The 26,928-nt window shown below is 37.3% G+C and overlaps 1 protein-coding gene across 2 annotated transcripts in view; it reads right to left on the reverse strand.

Moving 5' to 3' along the window:
- The window catches only part of LOC144036079 (inactive dipeptidyl peptidase 10), a 47,707-nt gene that overhangs the window by 6,061 nt on the left and 14,718 nt on the right, over positions 1 to 26,928 (reverse strand). The window contains exons 5-17 of one of the 2 annotated variants that reach the window (XM_077546385.1): positions 23,770 to 23,841; positions 14,430 to 14,482; positions 13,855 to 13,936; positions 11,748 to 11,868; positions 11,498 to 11,652; positions 10,339 to 10,436; positions 8,553 to 8,676; positions 7,464 to 7,505; positions 7,063 to 7,167; positions 4,999 to 5,090; positions 4,116 to 4,163; positions 2,056 to 2,174; positions 366 to 413 (exon numbers count right to left, since the gene is read on the reverse strand). In XM_077546385.1, the coding sequence (XP_077402511.1) occupies positions 366 to 413; positions 2,056 to 2,174; positions 4,116 to 4,163; positions 4,999 to 5,090; positions 7,063 to 7,167; positions 7,464 to 7,505; positions 8,553 to 8,676; positions 10,339 to 10,436; positions 11,498 to 11,652; positions 11,748 to 11,868; positions 13,855 to 13,936; positions 14,430 to 14,482; positions 23,770 to 23,841 (1,159 nt within the window). Of the gene's footprint in view, positions 1 to 365; positions 414 to 2,055; positions 2,175 to 4,115; positions 4,164 to 4,998; positions 5,091 to 7,062; positions 7,171 to 7,463; positions 7,506 to 8,552; positions 8,677 to 10,338; positions 10,437 to 11,497; positions 11,653 to 11,747; positions 11,869 to 13,854; positions 13,937 to 14,429; positions 14,483 to 23,769; positions 23,842 to 26,928 lie in introns of both variants that reach the window. The other variant, XM_077546377.1, reaches the window with a different exon arrangement.

The raw sequence follows: 26,928 nt of genomic DNA on the forward strand, positions 1-26,928 counted from the left end.
ACTAAGCTGCGTAAACGGAGCTATAATGCTTGTTCCTTGGGGTATTTTGACAACTTGACATCTTATTAAAACATCTGGAAACAGTTTGAAATTGTAGTAAAATGAATACAAATTATCCTCAGCTTGGTCACACCTAAAAATGGATTGATTAAAAAAAAAACTACCAATCTAGTATCGGTTCTGGATCTGTCAGGCACATAACTACCAGCTAGATTGATCAAATCTAACCTTTTTTAATTTTTTTTAAAAAAAAATTTATTCAACCAATCTGTTTTTAGGGTCCAGATCAAGCATGTCTGCTCATGTGGCTCTAATACAAAATGACTCTCTGTGTGTTTTTGTATTTATGAAAAAGTGAAACTCACTGAAGGGGTCCTTTAAGTTGTGGACCGTCACTTTGGGAATTCCTGGACCTGCAGAAATGTTTACAAAGACAACATTTTTTAAACCCTGATGGAAATTTATCATACAAAAACAACCTCTAAAATTGTAAACCCTCACAAGTTAAACACCCCCGGGTTGTACAATTTGCAATTTGATGAACATTTTCAGGAATAATACAAATCTAAAATCACACATCATAGATGAGCAACACTATAGTATAACTAGAGCTTATCAACAATTTATCATAGCTCACTTGTGCTCAGCTGTGCATTTTTTGTGTGCTTTTCATAACTAAACATTCCAAAAATGCCTAATTTAGGGGCCAAGAGAAGAAGAAAACCCTAACCCTAACCCTTACCCCTAACCCTAACCCCAACCCCAACCCCCTAACCCTATTCATTAAAACATGTAAAATTCATACATAGAAGTATAAATAATCAATAAAACCATAAAAAACATAAATACATTAAAATATGTAAAATTCATACATAGAAGTTTAAATAATTAACAAAACCATAAAAAGCATAAATACATTAATAAAACAATTGTTGATATACAATAGTGACATTGGTATATAAATAACATTTCATATTGGTTTACATGTAAGTATTACATAGAAAATAAGTAGGACGCTTTCCCTAATAATTTGAACGAAAAAAAGGCGCACAGTTAAGATCACTTATTTGCGCATGGTGGTTGCAGTATATACAGTAAAGGCAATTCACTGTTAGAGGAAGCTCAGTTTGGATTTGGTTTTCGAAGAGGCAACAGCTCAGATAATTCAGTGAACAATTGTAGTGTGCTAGACCTGAAGAAGGCTCTTTAGAGCCGAAACGTTGTCAAGGCACACTTGCATTTAATTATACTCATTAGGAATTCGAATTAATTTTTTTATAAAAAACATTTTTGATTGTTTTTGTTTTATTGTTTTATTTTAATAGATAGTGATTACATATATAACAAAGGCCACTCCTATGGAAGAAATAAAAGATTAAAATTCAATTATACATAACATCTACAAAAAATATATATTTGTAGATAGTGATTACATAGGATACAAAGGCGCCTCTTATCTATAAAAGATTAAAAACATTATTATACATTAATTACCATAAAAAGAAATCTAAGAGTTTAAAAGAAGTATGATGGATGGTGGGCGGAGTGTTGTCCGCTATGGGCGGAGACGCCAGCCCACACGTCAGTGGAAGGAACGTGGCGACGGGAGGTACCAAGGACGGAAGGACCGCGCAGTTCCCTTTCGCTCCAGGAGGGGAGATCAATTCCCCTATCCTGGTCGAGGAAGGGCTCAGTCCCTCATCCCTAACCCCTAACCCTAACCCTAACCCTAAAATGTAAAGAAGAAGATTATGCACAAGATGTTATGGATTTATAGAGAGTCTTCAGCCTCACTATGTAGTTGTCAGTTGTTATCAAAGTTAAGATTGTGTTTTATTGAGTTTAATTTTTACTATATTAACAATGCTGGATTTATTTATACACGTTTGAAATGTCACTTAAAAATGTACACAAAGTTCTCTGCTTGACCCTGGAACAGATTATTTCTATTTACATAATTGAAATTGTGTTGTTGTGGGAAAAAAAAAAAACTTTCTGGAACTGTCTGTGTTTGACTTTGCAGGTTCCAGTACGTCCACGCGTTCCGGCACTCACCCAGACAGCGGAGAGTGAAGTGGGTGTAATTGGGACTGAAATCAGCTTGAAAGAAGTGGCATCCATCAAGGAGGTCACAAGTGACGCACTGGCGCTCAAATGCTCCCTCCACATCCACACTTGGAAGCAAGAAGAGACACATTCAGACATCTAGATTGCACTGTTGGTGGCCAAGTATTCTGTTTTGATATCTGAACATGCTATTGTTTACCCCTAAGCACTGTGTCACGGCGGGTTTGTGTGCCAGGAGAGATCATCGGGTGTTTTTATCCACTTTCACTTCAAAAAATATTTCAGATCTTAGTGCATGTCTTTCTTAAATTCCTGCAAGGTATACCAGCTAAACATTGCTAGATTTAGCAGCGAATCCATAAATAGAGACGAGATCATCATTATTTCAACCTACAGTATGTACTTTTTGCGACATTTTAGTTTTAATTTTAATCATGTAAAATATGTGCCTTGACTCAATAGAACACTGCTCTGTGACATTGGGCGTATGTGCCGTGAAGCCTACAGCAAAGTGAAACTTGTTTTGCAGCACAAAGAGTTCTTGTCATTCTGACCATGTGTCAGTAAGCCCCCGGCTACAGCACACCACGAGAACTTGAAATTCCTAAATGGTGTGCAAACCCGGAGGTATGAACTCAGCGATGAGCAACAGAAATGACATCAGATTAAGCTCTTATGTTACATGTGAGAAGTTTACATACATAACATTCACGTCCATGATGACTACAGGGTTTCCGCTTTTAATTATGCTACTCCTCCACTCCAACAGCACATCTGCATCTTGGTGACGGCAATTTTCCCCAGGTTTGCAAGTAGGAACTTGAGCTGCATCCCAACGCACTTTTCCTTTTTTTTGTGTTTTTTTTTTTGTGTTTTTTGGGGGGGGTTTGCACTTCAATGCACTTTTCCTAATGACAAGGTTACTTTAGTGAACTAAAACTAACAAAAATTCAACGAGATAAAAAAAAAAAACGAAAATGCTTTTTAAAAAACGAAAATTAACTGAAACTACATTTTATGTTTACAAAACGAACTAAAACTAACTATAATTATAGCAAGTTTTAGTCTTTGGTAATCAATTTAATGCATGAGCCTTTGGAGATGATTTATTTTGATATTAACCAGAATAAGGACGTTTGAAAGTGTCACACAAAAGTGACATCATCTAGCAGCAGCCAATAGAAAAGCACCTTCAGATGACGTTGCTCCAATGGTGTTTTTTTTTTAAATATTGCGCACAAGTAATACACACTTTAAAAAAAAACTAATACTGAAACTAACTACAACTAAAATAAAACTAAAGCATTTATAAAAAATAAAAAAAACTTAAAAAAAAAACTAACAGAACCACCCTGAAAACTAATTAAAACTAACTAAATTTAAAAAACAAAACTCAAAATGAAAATGAAAAATTCCAAAACTATAGTAACCCTGTCTAATGACAGGTTATGTTGACTTGCCACTCTGGAATGCTGTCAAAACGGGGGGCTTTAGGACCCAGATGCGGGAAGGCAGAGGTGTAGTCCAAAAAATAAAGGGATTTAATTTCTATTGACAAAGAGGTTTTAATTACAAATCAAAAAAAAGCTAACTTCAAAGTACAAAACAAATGGAACTAACAAAACCTGAAGCAAAACATGAAAAAACAACTAAGGCGAGACTAACAACATGACATGGATCCGGATAAGGCAAAGAGGTCAGCGTGACGTGGCGAAAGACTTGCGAACGTGGCAACAGCAAAAATGAACCGACACAGACAGGGGGGAGACAACCGACTAAATACACCAACACTAATGACATGACAAGACACACCTGGCTGAGGGCACTGATTGGATGACACATGAGGGTGATGGGGACACAGGTGGACACAATCAGGGTAGACACAGACACCACACGAGGAAGGGCAAGTGACCAGAAACGAGAGGAGTAGACTTTTCACAATAAAACAGGAAATAACAAGACAAACACACAAGGAAAACATGACAGGGAGTAAACAAAGCTGAAACTAAACATGACAAATGCAGCATTAGTCTAAAAGTGCAATTTACCTGTAGAGGTGTCTGCTTTCTCTGGATTCCTCCGTACTCAGGAAATATCTGGTGACATAAAATGAAGACCAAGCTAGTTACATAATAAGAATGGAATCTTTTTTCTTTTCTTTTTTTTTTATCCTAAAAGCTATTCAAGTAGCAGTTTTTCAAAATTGATTTTGGTGTGCTTGATATATTAAAGAAAAAAAAACTCAAAGTGTCTCTTGCATCTTTCAATTTTTCTGTATGTGGCCCTCGGAGGAAATTTTTTGGACACCTGTTGATGACACGAGCAATAGTAGTAGTAATAGTGTGATTGTTAAAAGCTAAAAAAAATGTGAATAATTTTAGCAATAACACCCCAAAAGAATTCAAGATGAAATCAAAATCCATCCATCTAACCTTTTGACTGTGAGACTCGCATGGCAATCGCTATGTTATTATTAATCTAAATACAAAAGCCTCATCATAACTAGTAAGGACACTTTAATGCAATGAGAAAAGGCGTGATGCGGAACTGACTCCAAAACAGTAAAAAAAAAAAAAAATAATAGAGTCTTTTTTTTTTTTAATTAAACAATCCACACTTTTATCCAGATCCACACTAAATGCAATCCTTGGCCCATACACCAGACTTTTTACATTATTGCGTAATCTTGCTGTCTTTTTTCATTTCGCACAGCTCAGAGATGCTTGGACTGCGATCTGTCTCTGCTTGAGGACTTTCTTCACGCAGTTGGATAATGACTGAATTAAGCAATCATCTTTACTCAAGCACCAGCAAGTGATCACAAGCTCAAACATGCTGGCTTTTTGGCCTCTTCTTTGCTGCTTTATATGCTAAAAGGCGAAGAAATCCCCTTACATGTCTTATTATAGTGACCATTTAAATGTCACTTACATCTTTCCAGCCTTCTCATCCAGGGCACAAAGCGAGGTGACGTCCCAGCTTCCGGATGTCAAAAAGCGAGGAGGGCTGGAGGGAATGGTGGGCTGGGTGGACATAATTTTATTATTATTATTATTATTATTATTATTATTATTATTATTATTATTAATAATAATAATGGGCATAATGGGCTGGGTGGACATAATAATATTATTACTATTATTATTATTATTAATAATAATAATCTATTTATTATATTATTAATAATAATAATAATAATAATAATAATAATAATAATAATACAAATAGTAATAATAGGTGCAGGAACATTATTTGTGAATAAGGGAGGACATTCAATTAGGGCTCACCTTTTAATAGCAAATTCACTTAAGTGTTAATGAGCAATGACAAACAAGATACAAACCCAATTCCAAAAAGGTTGGGACACTATACAAATTGTGAATAAAAACTGAATGCAATTATGTGGAAGTGCCAATTTTCAATATTTTGTTCAGAATAGAACATAGATGACAGGTCAAAAGTTTAAACTGAGAAAATGTATAATTTTAAGGAAAAAATATGTTGATTGTAAATTTCATGGTGCCAACAAATCTAAAAAAAAGTTGGGACAGGTCGCAATAATAAGAGGCTGGAAAAGTCAATTGGACTTATTTAAAAAAAACAGCTGGAAGACCAGTTACCACTATTGAGGTCCATTGGCAATTTGACTGCAGTATAAAAAGAGCTTCTCGGAGTGTCAGTGTCTCTCAGAAGCTAAGATGGGTAGAGAATCATCAATTCCTCCAATGTTGCGCAGAAAGATAGTGGAGAAATATCAGAAAGGTGTTTTCCAGCGAAAAATTGCAAAAAGGTTGACGTAATCATCATCTACAGTGCATAACATCATCCAAAGAGTCAGAGAATCTGGAATAATCTCTGTGTGTAAGGGTCTTGATCTTCGGGCCCCTTAAACGGCACCGCAAACACCAATGCTTACTGTAAGGGAAATCACAGAAAGGGCTCAGCAATACTTCCAGAAAACATTGTGGGTGAACACAATCCACCGTGCCAGCCGCCGTTGCCAGATGAAACTCAAAGAAGAAGCCATTTCTAAAGCAGACCAAGAAGCGCAGGCGTTTCTCTGGGTCAGGGGTCATTTCAAATGGAGTGTGGCAAAGTGGAAACCTGTTTTGTGCTCAGACCAATCACCATTCCAAGTTCTTTGTGGAAAACTGGGAAGGCATCGCCAATGCAGAAAGGTATATTCAGATTGGAGAACAACATCTGCTCCCATCCAGGCATCATCACTTTCAGAGAAGATCTTGCATTCCTCAACACGATAATGCCAGACCACATGCGGCACCAATTACAACATCATGGCTGCGTAGGAAAAGGATCCGGGTGTTGAAATGGCCAGCCTGCAGTCATGAAGTTCTTTCACTTCTAGAGCACATTTGGCACATCGTAAAGGGGAAGGTGCAACAAAGAAAGCCCAAGACAGTTGAACAGTTAGAAAGACAAGAATGGGACAGCGTTCCTATTTCTAAACTTGTCTCCTCGATCCCCAGACGTTTGCAGACTGTTGTAAGAAGAAGAGGGGATCCCTCACAGTGGTGAAAATGACCTTGTCCCAACTTTTTGGAGATTTGTTGACACCATGGAATTGAAAATCAACATAGTTTTCCCTGCTCAGTTTGACCTGTTCTCTATTTTCTATTCTTTATGAAATATTAAAAGGTGGCACTTCCACATGATTGCATTCCATTTTTTTTATTCACAATTTGTATAGTGTCCACACTTTTTGGGAATTGGGTTTGTATAAGGTCCTTCTGTATCATTTCTAAAAAGCACCATCGCTCTTTTCCTCATTTTCCCTGCTTGGATGAAGATTAAATGAAGCCACCCAGCAAGCATTACATGGCGACTTGGTCATGATTTATCTGTACTGAAAGTAAACGTGCAGTAAATGCAAACAACACGCCGATGCCTCAAAGCAGGTCATGTTTTAGTTCCCTGCTGAAGTGTTAATGGACAATTTGCAGGAAATAAATGTTAATGAGCCTCAGACAGACGGACCTGGGCTGACAGAGCGGCGATATGGCTGAACTCTCCACGGGCGCCCTGTTTGGCGGGCAGGATGGTGTAGAACCTGGAGCCATCTTCTGAGAATAGTGGTACGTCCTGCTGAGATTAAAAAAAAAATAGAAATAGAAATATCAATACAGTACATTTGAAAACAGCCCAAAACATCAAACTCAAGTCAGGAAAAACACATATTGCACAATGAAATACTGCATTAAGTAATTCTGGTCAGCCACAAAAAAAAAAAGCAATACCTGATTTCCATTAGTTCGTTTACAGTGCAATGTTTTTTTATTATTAATTTAAGCAGATTAAAGTTATGTCAGTGAGTTTTTGGTCTTTAACAGAAGAGTACCAACAATTTTGACCACATGTATAGTAGCAATGTTTCATACCTGCCATTGGCTGTGCATCATATCCATGGTCATCTTGTGTTTCTTTAGTGGGGAATAAATCAGAAAAGTTAGCGCATTTAAAATATACAGCATACATTTGGATAATTTTACATGTGACCAAAAAGTCGTGCTTAATGCACTAGACATTGACCCGTGTTTTGCTTTATGAGTGTGTTGGGTACAATTGGTATGTGAGCATTTGATTCCATGAAATCCTGACTGTGATAAACAATGACTTCTCAGTCATGTTGATTGTGCGCTGAGATGTGCAAGTAATAATCTTGATTAATGCTCTTTACAAATAAACATTTAGCTCTTATGGAAAATGATTTTATATTCCTCGTGCATCTTAACTCATTCACTGCCATTGACGGCTATAGACGTCAAAAATTTATTTTAACTATTTCTATTAGTTTAACATTTTTCCCACTTTTGTTAAGAGTATGAAAACCTAGAAAAAAATGTTTTATTGTATTAGAACAGATATAAAATTTGTGATTAATTGTGAGTTAACTATGAAGTCATGCGATTAATTACGATAAAAAATGGTAATCGCCTGACTAATTTTTAATAATACCCCCCCCCAAAAAAAATGATTATTAAAAATTGGGGGGGGGGGGATCATTACAATTATTGTATTTTATTTTTTTAAAGAAAAGATTATTAAAAATTAGGAGGTGTCAGGTGTTTAAAAAATGTTGGCGTAATTAATCGCATGACTTAACTAGTTAATCACGATTAATCACAAATTTTATATCTGTTCTAAATGTACCCCAAACATTTTTTCTAGGTTTTCATACGCTTGTTAACAAAAGTGGAAAACAATGTTAAATGTTAATAGAAATAGTTAAAATGAATTTATGACGTCTATAGTCGTCAATGGCAGTGAATGAGTTAATAGCATCCCCTATAAATTCATCCTCACGCTGCAAACCATACTGAATATCAATTAGGCTCATAGACATTTAACAGCAAAATAAATCAATTCTGAATAATAATTAATAAAAGGCTGTAAGAAAGCTGCCAGTTGAAGCAGAGAGCCCCATTGATTACTAACGAGGGGTGACTGACTGATGATGATGCTCTCACCTCTGAGCACGCCCCTGTGGTGGCCTCACACACGCAAAGCACTGATTGGTTCTGGGCCCGGTTCAGCCAACGGACCGCCAGGCGGGTGCTGCTGGTCCACGTCACCATGGAGACGTAGCCTTCTCTGAAGGGAACCACATAGGTGGATGTCAAAGAAAGAGACATTATTAGACCATTTCCGTACCTCACTTGTGTTTACGTTACTGACACCTGAAACAACCTGCATGCGCAGATACCTAAAATGCAGGTAGCCAAATGTCAATGTTGGGGAGTGACAACATGGAAGTAGATAGACAATGATGAATAAATACTACAATAATAATACAATACAATACAAATGTTGTATGCTACATAGACTTTAGTTTCTCCATTGGCTACATTTTCCTTATTTAATTCAATTGTCTATGAACCTCAAATGAAACCTTTTTACACCCTATACGCTTTGCTTGGATGTTTTTAAAAACAAAAACAAATGTCCACTACATTATTTGTGTCGTTTCGGTGTAGGTCGGTGTCTGTTATTAATTGATTTGACTGAGAATGCTTTATTTATTTATTTATTTATTTATTTATATATATATATATATATTATTTTTATTTTTTTATTTTTTTTATTTTTATTTTATTTATTTATGTATTTTTTTATTTTTTATTATTATTTCTGCTAGCTGCTTTCATGGTGTGCGTTCATGCCGACCTGACCTTGCACTGCTTACACTAACAACATATGTGCGTTCAGAGAGGCGGTAGCTTACATAGTGACTTTTTTTGACCACTCTCGTGACTATTTAAAAAGAGAATTTAATTCAATATTTTTGCCAAGGTTGCCTTGTCTTTCCAGCACAGCTCTATATGAAACAAGAGTGTGAGAGAGGTAAATTGTTGAACATTTCAAACGTTAATTTATTGACGAAAGATTGTGTATACATAAAGGTTGCGACAAAGGGGACATTTTCAAGGAGGAGGCAGTTACTCTCAAATTACATAGAATAAAAAAATATTCATTTTGATTTTTTTCTGTGGAAGTTGCAAGTTATTGCTGGGAATAAAAAATAAAGTTATTGTCATTTAATTATTTTTCTATAAATGACGGGATATGGGTGGGGGGTGGGCACTTTAAATTGTAAATAGGGTTTGTGTGGGGTAAAAAACCTCATAAGATCTTAGTTCAAGGCTATATTGCCCACTTACAATGTACAGTATTTCAATTTCGGATCTGGGGATATCCAATTCCATTGCCTTGACCTATTTCTGAATCAGCCCACTTAGGAGTTACAACTCAGTCTTATATCATTGGACCCATGCAGTGCAGACTCAGTATAATATTCAATTTATGATGGTATTGCGTAAAGGGTAGAATTGATTAGATGAAAAAAATGGCACCGTTGTAATGTTTTATTGACATCCTCCATGAACCAGAAAGGGGCTTTCTAACAAATTCACAAACACAAATATGCATGTTTTGTCCTTTTTGTCATTTGTTTTTGGTTATTCGTTGGTTATTACTATATGTTAATTAGTTAGACAACAGATTTTCCTGAAGCATTTTATAGAGGTGGTTCATGTGCCAATCAATAAGCCAAATTTATTTTCACTTTTCACCATTACAATCCACTTGCACTGGGGCCAAGAATCGCAGTGACCAACCAGATCCAGCAGATGGAGCTACACCCACAGGAATTGAGTGGAACAGTCCGGCCTTGCACATCTTCACAATAATGTTTAGGATCGTTCAGCCTTGATGCAGCTTCCATTTGCTTCATATTTTAAAAAGATGTTGGCCTACCTGGCGCTGACTGAGTCGGGGGCCGTCATCTCCACCGTGTGGGCTGGACCATAAAGGTTCACCACAAAAAGGCTGACTGATGGGATATTGGAGCCGGCCTATGAGCGCAATCAGTGAAACCTACATTTATCCACAGCTTCAGGTGATATTACAAAATTACATACATTTACATTTCATACATTCTGCATTATGTTTGGGTTACTTTCACCCCAAAGCAACTTTTTTTGTTTACTACAAATGTCTACATCTTTGTTCATCCATGTAAGCCAGTGGTGCGTAGTTACAGGTAGAACAATTACATGCTGTTTCACTAGAGGGCAAAAGGTACAATCAAACTGTGTATACACCTGTTTATATTTTTACAACAGAATAAGTAGCTTAGTTTTCAACTAAATAAGGCAATATTTCACACTAAGAAAACAGATTTGTGAGTAAATTGAGACAAGGTTATCATTTCAGTTATACACTTGACATTTTTACTTAAATATGAACGTGAACGTGGAAAGACTTTTTTTTTTTTACAGTAAATGTTTGAGAATCTATGATGCTGAATGTGAACATTAATGTCATTTAGGGTTTTACATTTGTGCAGTCCTTTCTACTGCATTTTGAAAACACAAATATAAAAAAAATAACTATAAAAATTCCCGCGGAAATTTGGAATGGGACTGCTGACTCTTGTAAATGAGCTGAACAGTTTAAAATTTAAACGACTGGAATCGGTCAAGAAATGTGGAAGTTAACCATAATCAACATCAACTAAAAGTATCTCACTGTCCCTGAAAATGTATTTTAAAAAAAATGTAAATGAGCTGAACAGTTTAAAATTTAAACGACTGGAATCGGTCAAGAAATGTGGAAGTTAACCATAATCAACATCAACTAAAAGTATCTTACTGTCCCTTTAAGAAAAATGCACATTCACGCACACACATTTGACTTGGAGACGTCACGCACCCACATTCCATTGATATTGTATGAGAGACGCACACCTCGAACAAAAGCCTCTCACGACTTAATAATAACAATAAAGGCCTTCTATTGTATTTTATATGTGACTTGGCTCGATGAAGGTTGGAAAAAGCTCAACTAGGAAGACATGCTTGTGTCCAAGCGAGTTTCTTGCAATGAGCAATACAGTACAGTATATGCCACCCACCTTGGGGTACGGGAAGATCAAATTGGAGGGGTACGGGCCACCCAAAAATTGAGGAATTTCCACCAGGGGTGTGGCAGAGTTGTTGATGCTGAGGTATGCCAGCCGGGCGCCATCCATGGACCACCAATGGGCAGCGTAAGACAGAAGCACCTCCTCTGTTTTGTTTCAAAATATGTACACAATAAAAAATACATATCAAAAGCATTTTTAACATCTTGATTTTGCGGCGGTGGAAATGTGCAAATCGCACCCTCGTAGGTCCAATCCGAGAGCCCGTTCGCCACACTGTGCTGGTTGCCGGTGGATGTGAGACGCAGGGCTTGGCTGGTCACGCCGGGCTTGTAGTAGATGTCGCCATCAAACACAAAGGCCTGGCAATGATACAAACACACCAAATCCTTTTTTTCGAAGACGGTACAGTTATGGGTTTTGTAGCTGGCTGCGGGAACAAAGGAGGGAGCGGAACACCATCCAAGAGGAAATTAAGCACTTGCCAGCACATGTGGTCGTTCCAATAGCTAACACGGTGAACATGTAGCTCACACTACTGCATTATAGCAAAGCAGATCATTTTGAGTTCATTTAAAAATGGAAAAATATACCATCCACATTTTATTATTAACCCTGGAGAACCCACGGGGTCAAATTTGGCCCCTATAAATTCTGCTACTAAAATAACAAAGACCTTTTTTTTCCTTTTTTTTTTTACAAATTTAACTTCAAAAGTCCAGAGTGCCACTTCTGACCCCTGCATGCATTATATTGTTCAATGTAGCTGTGTATTTGATTGATTATTTTCTTAAATTCTAAATAGTTTACTGACAGTTTTTGTTATTCTGATTTTTCGAAATGATACTCTTAAATCCCAAAAGGGTCAAATTTCGCCCTAATCCTAAATTAGGGAATAAATTGAAAAAAACATTGAAAAAACATATATTTTGGTGTTCAGTGAACTTATAGCAGTCATTTAATGTATAATTCATCATTTTCCAAAGAAGAAAAGGGTTCTTGGGTTCTCCAGGGTTAAATCACATTCATTAATTTGAGATATTGCATGAAATGGCTGTAAAGTCTAAACACCCCTATTCAAAATGCTATTTTTTTAATTTTTAAGATAATTTATTTCAAACTGTTTCACATCATTAATGTGATCTGTAATCTAAATAACTCAACTAAAACAACAAAATGCAGTTGAATCTTTTTGAGTCAGAATAAACAAAATATTGTGGTTGTGAGGACACCCTCTTAAAACTGGAATGTTGCTGCATTCAGACCAATCACATTGAAACTCATGTTAAAACGGAATTGCTCTAGTTAACCCGAAATAAGTTTCAGCTGTTTTCAGCTACATTTCATTTTAAAAATGGACAGGAGATGGCCAGGTAGATGTTAATTGTTAAGTGTAGGTGTTTTTTTGTCTCCTTTAAAACATTGTCTTTACAATCATTTTTGGTTAGTTTGACCTGAGAAAAGATTTCTATTTATTTCCATTATTTACTTGTGGTGCTTGAAAATGCTGTTGTCTTTAGGCTGCACTTACCCTGCAACCACATTGCCTGATATTCCATTCATCAGGCACGACTGACACCTGATTTTTTCCCCTTGCTTTTACTAGTGTTATACATTATTAACATTTTTAATTCTTTATTTCATATATTAACCATGTTGAAATGTTTTATAGATGTGAAGTAGGTGAAATAGTGTTGAACTCAGTATAATTTGACCTTAACTTAAGCTGGTACACCTTGTTTGGTCTAAAATTCCCTCTCAGTGTTTACGCACACACATTCTCTTCGTGGGAGCGTACTCTGCTTCGGGGGAGCGCACACACCCACACACACACCACTGACTCTGTTCGTATCATCACTCACGGCCACTCTAGATTTTGTTTTGGGAAAAAGTACCCTGAGAGTATATTTTGTCTAAAAATGAAAACAGGTGCAGTCTGTGTACGAAAATAATATTATGTAACATATTGTGTGAGAACCAATCTGTTCTACTCATTCTTAGTAGGAGGAGAAGGGGCGTTTACTTTCAAAACTCGATTCTTTAAAAGCTGGATTCCGCAAAGGGAGGGGGCACATGCGCACTCTGAAAATTCCACCTCATACGTGATGTTCAGTGTTGTTGCCGGTCCCGGAGAATTCTCTGTTTAATAAATCATCCTTGCAAGGTGTTTTTTCTTACAAGAAATCTGTCTTCAAATTTTTGGAACACGCAAAAGAGGACAAATAATTAGCCTCTTTCACTAGTCACATGGCAATGATGCTTAGCCAAACTGGGACACACCGAATAAATCTCTATAGTTTAAAGGCAGCCTTAAGTGATGCAAATGACAGAATCAGTGTCTGCCTCACCAGCTGGTTCCCCTGAGGCCCCCAGCCAGCATATTGCAACCTAGTCTTCTCCTTTAGTGGTGGCCAAAGCTCCAACAGATCCCTGCAACGCACACAAAACACAGCACATAAAGCATCCATTAGGGACCGGCATCCCTCTTAAAAGACCTCCTTTGTTCGTCTGCACCCAGGCCTGGAAGATGCTGTTATGTCTGAGCAAGATGCAGAGAGGAGGGGGGGGGGGGGGGACAAAAAGAGAGAAAAATGGCTTTGGTTCATGCAGTAGTGCAACATTTCCAATCCCTTCTTTTGGCTTCACTGCCTTTGGAAAAACGTCCCCAGAAAAACACCAGGCGACGATCTGCTTCGCGGCTCCTCCTTAAGATATTTTCCAAACAGTTACCCAGAAGACCACCTGCTACTAATTATTCACATAATGCTGAAAATGATTCTCAGGCAGTGGAATCTGAGGAGAGAACACTGATGGATGAATGTATGTCTGACGAGCACGAGGCTCTGATCGGATGAGAGGACTTGGTCAGTCTGCAGGTCCGTCGGCATGCAGCCCATGCATTAGCATTCAGGATTCCACCTACCCAGTGGCCACACTGTAGATGGCATAGGTGGCTGTGAAGGACTGAGAGAACACCTGAAAGAGGTAGAGCATATCATGCAAACGTACGTAGGTCGGCTGCACAAGCTCATTAACATGTAGCTAAAAAAAAAGGAAAAAAAGAACCTGCTGTGTTGTTAGTTCACGGACCATTCATAAACTTCACAAAATTGCAATTCATTTGGAAGCCAGGTTTGTTTTTCTTTTCCTATTTTAATCACATGATACGATTCAAAAGGATTTCATTAAAACACTAAATGTATTACATTTTTTTTTTTTAATTGAAAATATTTTTTTTATAGTTGGTGTTAAAAGCTTAAATGATAGTATCAAATACTAAAATATCATGAAAATATCCAAATAAGTTACATTATTAATCATGCAGTCGTATCGGCTACAGTATTGAGAGAGTGGATCCTGACATTTTCACATTTCTCACCGTGACGTGCACTTACGCCGGGCCAATAACGAGGCGCTCTAACACCACCACCAGTAAACTATCAAAAGTACATTTTTGGGGTGCAGTGCTAGTGTTAGCTAGCTAACTCCGCTGATGCCAACGAAGGCGCTCAAGTTCTTATACGGTGGGGGAGGGGCGACTCATGCCAGAGCTGAAATGTGTGTGTTCTAGCCACCCCCCCCCCCCCACACACACACACACACACACACAAAAACAAACAAACAAATAAATGCATCAGGAAACCTAAAATTGTAAAAGACTGTTTAACACTATCCAGTGAAACATAATTCTCAGTTTTTGCACGTTTTCAGCAATTACATTAAAAGTTGTACCGTATAATGTATTTAGAAACAAATCCTTGTTTTCACTTTAGAGTGTCATGAAATGGAAATTCCCAAAATAAAGCAGTAAAACCAAAGGCAAGATATCACTCTACTGTACTATACATTTATTCCATTGTCACGTATTTTATTGCAGTAAGGTTGTTAGGTTTGAAAAGAAAAAAGAATAAAAGACTTGATTTCGACTCATTAAGCGAAGTTTCATCCTCATTACATCATGACGGCAATCAGGTCTGAATAAGAAAACATTGCATCACAGGAGAACTCTGAGGTACAAGTGAGGAAAAGAAAAGTTGATATTAAAAAAAAAAAAAAAAAGTTCCTCTGTATCCCCATTGCAGCTAACAACCTTCACAGTAAGATCTATTGTGGCTGGCTATTGTGTCACAAGCATCAGCAGCTTCTAGAATAATTAAATTAACACGCTGAAGAAGACTAATGACCAACAACAATGATGTATTTGTGTGTGTGTGTCTGTGTGTGTGTGTGTGTGTGTGTGTGTGTGTGTGTCTTTGCGTGTCTATGTTAGTGAGTCTGTGTGTGTTGACTACAATTGATCGCAGCATCACCTGATGAATTTGAGGTGATACATTGATTCTTTCCTCTTTTTTTTTTCACAAGAGGCTGAAAGGAGACAAATTGCACACTGGCGTTTAAAAGCCTTTCTGGGAAACAAGTCCCTATAGAAATTAAATGTCACATCCTCTACAAAGCACGCTTTCCGAAGGGATATTGGATTTGTCCCTTTGTTGTATACATCGGCGGGTGTGGAGTGACGCAGGGTTAGGGCTGTAAGGATACGGAGGGGTACAGTAGGTAAATTCTGAAGCTCATGAAAAATAATTGAGCTGACAGCAGTGGCATGCGAAAGGTCACTAGGCGCCCGTTTTAATTAAAGGTTTTAATTCTTGGGTAAAGTTGGACTTTTTTCATTATTCATCATTTATTCTTTCAGCGTTTCAGAAGTTTCATTTTGCACTGAAAACATTTTACATATTGTTTGTTGAAAAGTAGTGCAATAAAAAATATATATATAGATGTTTTTCGCTAAATGAATAATGGGCTCTTTGCACAAATCCACTACTTCTTGAACTGATGAATCCAGGTGTGCCTGACCTCAGTAGCCACGACAACAATGACCAGACACACCTGGATTAATCAGTTTGTCCAATCATGAAATACAGGAAATGAAGGAGTGGTATTGAGTTCAGGAAGTAGTGGATTTGTGGATTACAATACTGTATTGATGAAAATAATCAGTTTGGCAGCAATTGTGCAGCTCCATTGAAAACTCACTATAATATATTGAATATTTCTGTTCTAATTGTTTCTTCTACATTTACCACATGTAAGGCAGATAAGAACATTAAAATGTAACTTAAAACTTTGCCTGCAAATACACAAAGGTTTTATGATGGATGGCAACAGTCTGGCCCTGAAACAAATTATTTCGATTTCCATTTTTTTCTACAGGCTGCAAATGACTTGAAGCCAGTCCATAGTGTACCCAACTTCTCGCCCAAAATCAACCGGGATAGGCTCCAACTCACGTGACCCTCAGGGCTGCTGCAGACAAGATTTCACTAGTGGCCAAGTGTCAGTCACTGCTTTTGTGGTACTTCAAAATTTGAACAGCAGTTGAACAATGTGGCAACGTTGCAAATTATAACCAATCAAAATGCACGAAAGCGTTCACACAGGCAAAAAATGTATTTCCTGGTTGTAAGTGAGCGAGACACAGCTGCCCACCACAGGCCAGTTAGCAATTAGAAATACAGTATATAGAGTACACATAATGTGTTTTACAACAATACTTAACCATTTATTTTTATTTTTATTTTTATTTTTATTTTTATTTTTATTTTTATTTTTATTTTTATTTTTATTTTTATTTTTATTTTTATTTTTATTTTTATTTTTATTTTTATTTTTATTTTTATTTTTATTTTTATTTTCGCTTTTTTTTTTTTCTTAACCATATTTATAATTGCATATGTACCTCTGGATGAAATAGTGAAGCTTGTGGTAAAAATATACCGGTACACAAGTGGCGTAGGATCCGCGCCAGAATGGAAACCAGTCCCCATCTTTTAACCTGCATCTTCCTCCATCTTTATAGATTAATAGAGCCCAAGAATGCAAAACAGGCTTGCGCATTTCACATTGCTGAAGCGCCCAATATACAGGGGGTGAGTAGCCAGCTGTCATTTTTTGCAATGATTGGGTACTATTCGGATTCGGAAGCATCAAACAGTGTGCGACAGCGACAACTCTAATGAGGAGAAACGCTATCGTAAATAGAAGGAGGATGACGACTTCCTTCCAGGTAGAATAAAATTCTATTCCAAAGAAATCAGAGCATCCTGTGAATAAATTGTGCACTACCTTTGAGGTTCTACTGTAGTCGTGTGATAAAACGCTTGGCTGTGGCTGTTCTTTGTGTTTTATAAGCTTCTGCTTTAAAAAAAAATCCACACATAAAATGCTTCCAGGTGCTGTTCAACCTTGTGGTAAATCAGTCCAGTGGTCCGAGACCTCTCCATGATGACTGTTAAGTCCAGTTAAATGCAGGCCGGTTCCTGAGCTCACAGCAAGGCTGAGTGACCGCTAAGGAGTAAACACTCCATGGTTCAGTTGAACTAGATTGAAAAAAGAAAAATGAAAAAGAAAAGAGGGAGATGCCCCAAGACCAGCATTGTGGAACTGAAAGTGGTCAGTGGTGGTTGTATAAGTGTGGAAGTTTCTATTTGAAAGACGATAATTTCCTTGCTATACTGTAATCATGCTGCAAAAGCTGGGGTGAATTACATTTTAACTCATTCACTGCCATTGACGATTATAGACGTCAAATATTAATTTTAACTATTTCTATTAGTTTAACATTTTTTCCACTTTTGTTAACAAGACTATGAAAACCTAGAATTTTTTTATTGTACATTTAGAACAGATATAAAATTTGTGATTAATCGTGAGTTAACTCGCGAAGTCATGCAGTTAATTTCGATTAAAAATTTTAATCGCCTGACGCTCCTAATTTTTAATCATCTTTTCTTCCTTTTTTAAAATCGCATCAGGTGATTAAAATGTTTAAATGTAATTAATTATTGACTTCTATAGTTAACTCACGATTAATCCTAAATTTTACATCTGTTCTAAATGTACAATAAACATTTTTTTCTAGGTTTTCATACTCTTGTTAACAAAAGTGGAAAAAAATAATAAAACTAATAGAAATATTTCAAATGAATTTTTAACGTCAATAGCCGTCAATGGCAGTGAATGAGTTAAGGTCACGGGTGAGCTGGAGCATCTCAGCAGATTTTAGACAAGAGGCTGCGTACACCCTGATCTGGTCGCCAGTCAATCACAGGGACAAACAATCACAATCATTCATACTCACATTCACACCGACAGGTTTTATTTGACAGCTTTGATGAATTTCTCTACTGAAAGAAAGAAATGTCTGCCATATGTTGTCAATTGAGATGCTGCTAGATAACATACACCTGTACATAACATTCTCTTTCCTCCTTTCAACCTCTTTTGAGGGTATTCGTTATATATTTTCTCCAATCATCCCTCCCTGATTCCCACGTGGCTGAATCCCCTTGACATGCTCCCAAAATCTATTTATTGCTACCCAACAGGCATCCCTGAAAGCCTAACAAAAAAAACAACTTTCCTCACAGCTTCTTCAATTGTTTCTCTCTGCTGCACAGCAACTCATTGGGAACCTCTGCCATTCCCAAACAATAATCTTTCTGATGGACTTTAACTGGCCAGTATATCTAGTCACGGAATCCCATTTCCCCCAAGCCCTTCACCACCACCCCGACCTCCACAATTCCTCCACCGCTACTTCCTCTCTCGTTCTGCTAACAACCAGGCTGCTGGAAACTGCACCAGTCAGCATAAATTGCCCTGAGATAGACAGAAAAAAAAAGTGAGTGAAGGAGATGAAGCAGCTAAGGGAATCGAATGGTGGGGGAGATGTGGTTCATAAAAAGACAGAGGGTGGGTTCACGCTGTAACTCATAAATGTGTGATTGAAGGTGGCAGGTCAGCCCCCCCAGCCCCCCACCCTCGTCTTCTTACAGTGCAGCCGCATACAAATGCGCTAATGATATCAAAACAATTTGGCATCCATAACCATTTTCTATCATGTTTGGCCTCATTAGGGTCGTAGGTGAGCTGGGATGGGCTACATCCTGGAATAGTCAATCAATCGCAGGGGAGGTCTGAAAATGACAGTAACATAAATCCTCCACAGCAACCTACTTGCGTCGTGTCAAAACTGACTGAACAACGTGCCCACACAAATAGAGCAATGGTTTTCAAACTTCATTTTTCTCACTGACATGGGATTGATTCCTCCTCATTGTGCGCTTCTAAATTGAGATTGACTGCTCACCAGTTCAGAATATAGTGAAAATGAAACACAAATTATTTTTTAAACGTTTTTGACCTTCCAGTATAAATGGCTACTCATATAAATACAGTATGTGCGGCATCTTATGTTGCATCAGTATATATAACGTAGCACTAGGAGGGGTCAAGTTAAGAGCCTTGCAGCATACCATCGTTGACTTAGATTCGGAGCTTTTAATGGTGTCAAAATATTATCTGTGCGAACAAAATTAGGATAAAAGTACTGGGAAGCGGTGTTGAAGGCAGAGGAGAAGCTTGAGCAGAATCCTGATCCTTTCCTGAGTGTGCAATGATGATGTTGTTTCATTTAAAGTGATTGACAGGGTTTGTAGTGTACTGCTCTTGGTTGGACACACTGGTTGTTTGTTTCATTGTTTGGCAACTGCTCTTCCAGGACCTCACAATCTGGTATTTGTGAGGGTTTGTGAGTCTAGGCCAGGCTTTTTGAAAATCTGAAGTACCCCAAAATGCAAAAAAAAAAAAAAAAAAGACACAAAAAAAACTCCTATATGTATATATCCTATATGAAACAACTCCCACATAATACTTCAGATTTACACCGTTCAAATCTCAACTTGATTCAAAAATGTACGCCTTCCGGGGTATTTATCGTCTGATTCCACATTACTTACAGTATTCGCACAATTTAACGTTAAATATCAACTTTCCCCCATTCATTTTCAATGGGACTGACACTGAACTTTTTCAGTCCCACTTTCCACGCCCACAATACAAGTGATCATTAATACCAGCTGTCTGACCCTGCTCAGTGGTAAATTGCCTTGTCCAGTAACCAGGAGGACACAGGTTCGAATCCCACCTCCGAGTGTACATTGCAAGTGTATCCATGGCAATTATGCTAAGTGATTACATGCTAACGAACTGACTATCATATGACAGCAGCATCCAATATTTTCTTCTACCTTTCGTCTTCTGTTTTTGGAAATTATTTTTGGTAATTTTTCATATTACATATTTTTCTGCCTATTTTCTCCAATTTTTTGACATTTTATAGGTATTTTTTAAAACGTTTCTTCTGGCTTTTTTTGCTCTCAATTTTCTGAAATTTTTCGCAATTTTGAGGCATTTTCAAATTTCTTCTTTTGATTTTGGACTTTTTATGGTTACTTTTTAAACATTTTCTTTTTTGCCTTTTTATTCAATTATTTGACATTGATGGCAATTTCAAGTTATTTCTGCTTTTCCTCTTCCTTTTTGGACATTTTATGGTCAATTTTGGTACATTTAGGTATTTTCTTTAAAACTTTTTCATCAACCTTTTGCCTGTCTTTATAACAACCTAAAAATTTGGACTCTGACATTTTTGGGGAATACTTAACTACAGTATATATATATATTTTTGAATCATGTATAAATTTAAAGAATATTTTATCTTGAAAAAATATATATTACAAAATATATAACTTCTAAAAAAAATTTTTGTGGGTGCGGGAGTCACAGGGAGCCACAGAAGAGGGACTAAAAATGTACCCCTTGTTGTTGCATTTTAGTTCGACTTTTCCATCTAAATGCATGGAGGGTACTTTCAGATAACACTTTTCTATATAAATTTCAACTTGCTTAAAAAATGTACACCTCCTGGGTTCAAGTGTTCTTTTTATTCATTTATCTTTCAATTACAATTAATACTTTGTGTTTTTTACATAATGTATCTTTCAATCAACTTCATAAGCATTCATCTTAGCATTCAGCTATTAGGATTAAGCTTTCAGCATTCCCACGCAATTTCTGCAGAAATTGCATTTAGTCTAGTGTTGTTTTTGTGTTTTCTTTGACAAAAGATGAAAAGGATAATGACCACGATAGACTTAAAAAAAATACTTAGTCTAAGTTCAATGTGGGTGTTTCCTCAATAACAGAATGACATAGAAATCCATCATTGCCATTTTATGGTGCAGCTTCAACAAAACATCCTTTGATTCATTTAAATTGAACTCTAGTTTGCCACTTTGGTGATTTTGGTTTATTCAGGCATAAAAATATGAATCAATACGCTAAATAGACAAAAGTTAACCATTGTCCATATTTGCCCTATTATTTGTTTATTAACGGAATACCTTTTTATTCCGTACTTTCCGTAAATTTGAGCTCATCTGGTTTGTTGTGATAGATTTTGCTTCACTTTAATTTTTTTTACTCTACAACGTGATAAAGACCATATCCTGTTCATGCCCATAAGTGACATGGGTACACTCTGGAGTGATTCAGATCAAAGAAGACAAAGTTGTAAAACCACCCATGTTTTTGACAGTCGTCCACCAAGCGGCCTTTTGTGGACGTACCATTGTCTGAATAATTAATTTGCAAAGCGCGTTATGTGCACTGTAGACTCATTATATAAACAAACAAAGAGAATATGAACCAGTAGCTGAATCAATGGTAAGCCCACAGAGAGATAATTTCACTTGCGTCCTGGTTTTAATATAAATGCACGAGGAACTTGCTGCTTGCTTTCATTCCCTCCAAACTTGTTTTTATTTGCTTGTAAATGATAGCTCGTCTCTCTATTGAGGAACGCGTCATAGTTCGCATTGATGCTTAAATAAAGATCCGTGCTGCTGTGTGACGATTCGGCGAACCCCCTGATGTTCATCTAAAACTACCCACCCATGCCATTCAATGGCAGCTTTTCACATGGACCTCCTCACTGAAACAGCCGGACAGTTTCATTGCCTTCATCTCCTTAACACCCCCTCCTGCTCCCCCAACAGACTTCACCAAAGAAATTCTTTCATCCTTCCTCACCAGCCTGTCATGTGTTGTCTTAAATATTCAGCCCCCCCCCTCCCACCCCCCCTGCCCCCGTGTTCTCCCAGTCATTTGGTGTCTATTTTATCGAGCCAAAGAGCACTGCAGTAGAATGGGGCTCTTGTTTACACCAACTCGAAGGTCATTTAAACCTTACTGTTATAAAGCGCCCCAAAACAATTGACCTGAAATGCTCATATAATAAACAGTATCATAATGAACATTTGCATAATAACAACATTTGTGTTGATCGGAGCATCACAGGACCACAGGTACTGAAATGGCCTCTGACAGAAATAGAGATTTTCACAAAGCGTTGATTCACAACCACACATTCATTGCCTGTGATATTTAGTCTTTAGGAGTTGATGTGGTCCAAACTCAACAAATAATGTGTGCTAGTAAAAATGTATGTGATTTAGAGCCAAAAGTAAGTTTGTTGCACACTCTAGAAAATAAGACATTTTTTGTCACTGAAGCTTGAATCACCATTAAACACAAAATTATCCTATTATAAAAAAAAGAAAAGAAAGGAAAAAGAAAAAAAAATCTCAGACATCATCATATTATATTGGCACAAAAGGCTATTGCTCAGAATTATGGCAAAACAACTCCACAAGAGCGTGCCCAAATGTCCCGTGTGCAATTAAGTTCCTGCCTTGAAGACATTCATATGCCAATTTCCTTTATTAGTCACAGTGCCAACTAGGGGTGACAGGAAATGCATAGCACAGCATCTGTTATACAGATCATTATCTACAGGGGGCTTACAATCGTGTTCCGTTCCGAAGGTGGCGACTTACCATAACGTGAATTTGTGGATAATTTGGAACACACATAGCATTTCCCTCTCCTACTCTACAGTGTGGTGTACGTCAGATGAACAACACACAGCACATGACACACACCATATCTGTTCCAGCAATCGCAAGTTGCCTCCCCCAAACTCGATACATGATCTGTTGTGGTCTCAAGACTGACCTGTGAGAGACAAATGGTGACACAAGGCATCCAAACTGCCAGAAAAAAAACAAAATGAAGACAAAAATAGAAGAAGCTAGGCTAACTATTAGCTTACTTAGTAAGTACCTTGCAATTGCAAACTCTTCTGCTCTTCAAATTTTCACTGTGGTGAATGACCTAAGAGACAATTCCCTTCAATATCCATCCGTCTTACAGCCCGACTTTTGTAAGCTTGGACAGACATGGGTTTGAAAGGGCCCATTTGCTGCCCGCTGCAATATTGTTCATTTACAGTCTGAAGTGTTGAAATCTTAGTGCCGTCAACTGGAATAAATGCAAGCCAACTTTGAGAGACGACTCACCGGCTTAATGTTGTAAGGCAGGAGCACAAAGCTCCTGTCTGCAGAAACTTGGAATTTTGTAGTAGTCAGGTCCTGAAAAAAAAACACACACAAATGATCATAGCACAAATTATTTATTAAGAAAGCGGGATTCTTTCTTTGCGATGAATTATTTGCTCATACTAATTGCACTTTTGTTTTGTTTTGTTTGGTTTTGTTTTTGTTTTGTTTTGTTTTGTTTTAGTTTTTTAGTTTTTTTGTTTTTTTGTTTTTTTGTTTTTTTGTTTTTTTGTTTTTTTGTTTTTTTGTTTTTTTTTGTTTTTTGTTTTTGTTTTGCCCCCAAAATATCTTTACAATAGCCTAATTATTCAACCATTCATGACTGAGACATTTTTTAATAAATAGATTCCATTTCAACACCTTATCTGATCAAAATGGGAACTCTCCCAAGCCTTTGGCCAATAGTTTTCAGACAGGATTTAGGTTCAAATTTCCTGCCCTGTGTCTGTGGATGTGACGCCATATTGCATCGTGTATGTGAAGAAGGAAAAATGCAGTTTCATTTTTCGACCACAGGTGGCAGTAGCCATTCGAAATACAATTTTCATCCTTCAGTAGCTTTAAAGGTATAGTGTGTAGAATTTAGCGCCGTCTAGTGGTGACCTAATAATTCGTTCATTTTAAACACCCAATATTAATTTCCATAACATGCTAATTGGATTGGATGGATAATGTGCTACCACATCAACATACATTTAAAAAATATATAATCATAGGTCAAGTACCGGTAATAACTAAATATATCACGAGTCATGCCTCGCCTGACAAGAAGCAGTTTCGCCGCCTATATGTTTAGCCGCGATCTTTCTGCTACAGGTACTTGAAGGCGAAGAACTTTGCAAACGTAGTCATTGCCTTCTATTAGTTCACCACTAGATGGCACTAAATTCTACACAATGTCTCTTTAAGTGTTAACTGATGTCTTTTATTCATACTGTACAGTAATTAGCTTCATTTGAAACAAAGAAAAGGGTAAGTGAATTGTATGACTTTTTAGTTTCCATTACCTGTATTTGTTTTTAGGCTATCCGAATAGAGTACAGACGCTCCCCTACTTACGAACATTCGTGTTCCGAACAACAGTACATACGAACATGTCTGCGCGCATGTCAAAAAATGTTCGGAAAGAGATGCTGTAAGTTAGATTTTGTATTGCGCACCTTTTTCCGAGTACTGTAGTGCTTCTTTCCGCCGCTAATAGCGACGCTTGGCGCTGTGAGAGCTCACCCAGCATTGGAGGCTCAGCAACGTGTCGAGGAGGAGGAAGAAGAAGAAACGCCTGTCGCTCATAGATAAAGCCATCGCACTCTTCGAGCAGCAAGACCCAAATATTGAACGTTGCACAAAGGTTGCAAATCAATTGAATGATGCCATACAGTGCTACCGCATCATTTATGATGAAAAAAGAAGAAAATCGTCGTTAGATCGCTTCTTTCGGCCAGTTTCTAGTAAATCCTCCAAGGAAGATACTCATCAACCCTCAACTTCTTCCTACATTGAAGTTACGGAGGAGGAAGTAACTTTTGAAGCCCATTCCAGCGACGACGAAGAACCTCTCATGATATAAAATCCTCCTCTTCCTCCTCCTCCTCCTCCATCAAATCCTTAAGCATCTTCCAAAAGTAAGTTAAACTTCATTTTATTTATCTTATTACGTACATGTACATACTGTGTGTGTCTCTCTCTCTCTCTCTCTAACATACGTAGTACAGTACTGTACGTATTCTCTTTAAACATAAATTATAATACAAAATATAGCACTGAAGCAACTTACGAACAAATTCACCTTACGAACGATCGCTCGGAACGTAACTCGTTCGTAAGTTGGGGAGCGTCTGTACACAGTTTTGCAGACATTTTGATTAATAATCTGATTGAGGCAATTTTTCAATCTTGCTCTGCGTCTGCGTATGTTTTATTTGGCTTTGTTTTTTTCACTGTTGCATATATCACAAGAATTATTTTTTACAATAACTCATGAGCACAATTAGATGATGATGATTAGAAGAAATTATGGGCAGTACATCAATTTGATATACCTAAGACTAAATTTATGTTTGTATTTTTTTTTTGTTTAGTAATCAATTTCCTTTTTGTATTTTTATGATGGCTATTTTCCCCCTGATGTTAGACTCATACTTTGGCCTGACATTTAGTGTCTCTGCAACAGTGCTGTGTCAAAAATCAAAAGCCGCTTTGTTGTTTTAATAAGATTTTTCACAGCAGTCATTTTTGACACGGTAAAATACCAAATAGTAGGACAAATATAGTTGTTATTGCTATAGCTATATCCTACTTAAGTCTGTTTTTGTGTGTTTTTTTGGTTATACAGAAAAATTATAGAGCTACCAGCATGTGCATATCATCATGAAACTATTTCGAAAAAACAACCCATCTAATGGTGGCCTTTGTGCTCAACACTTTGTATTCATTTATTTGGGGGGACCCAATTACACCGCTTGTTGCGCACCGTATCCCAACACACTTCATCTTGAGCCTGACAACAGCAGCCTGCAGTGACCCACATACTGTGTGAATGCTTGTGTCGCTCGCACATAGGCGGTGTTAGGAGTGATGATGCCCTTGCTGGGGGGAGGGGGGGGGGTCTCTTTGAAATAACATGTCGAGTAGAAAAAGGAGCTATATTCTGTCACGCTGCCAAGCTATATTATGCTCTGACTGCAGGGGAGTACATCCGTGATTACACATATACAGTGTTAGCGATAATCACATTAGTGGATTGGACTGACATAAACGGAATTTTTAAGACGCGAAAACCAAACCAAATGGTGTTTCATTGGTAAGCAAAGCAGGTATTGATAAGATGAGCCCACAATGTCCCACAGTTCCTGCTCATTTGTCTTCAACTCTTCATAGAATTTGGCATTTGGCACAAAAAAAAAGGTTTATACAGTATGTTGTTTGTCATTTGTAAAGTGTATAACATTTTTTAAACGTTCAGTGGTGTGGTGTGACACTGATCAAATCACAGTTCACTATGTTAGCAGTTGGACACCAGCCAACTTACTTGTGTGTAATAATTCAAAAATAGGTAGAAATGGCCCACCTATAGTAGTGGGGAACATATTTCCTGGTATTTGAACAGAGGTGCATAGATTT

This window comes from Vanacampus margaritifer, chromosome 1 (genome assembly GCF_051991255.1).
Source record: "Vanacampus margaritifer isolate UIUO_Vmar chromosome 1, RoL_Vmar_1.0, whole genome shotgun sequence".
NCBI classification, from domain to species: domain Eukaryota; kingdom Metazoa; phylum Chordata; class Actinopteri; order Syngnathiformes; family Syngnathidae; genus Vanacampus; species Vanacampus margaritifer.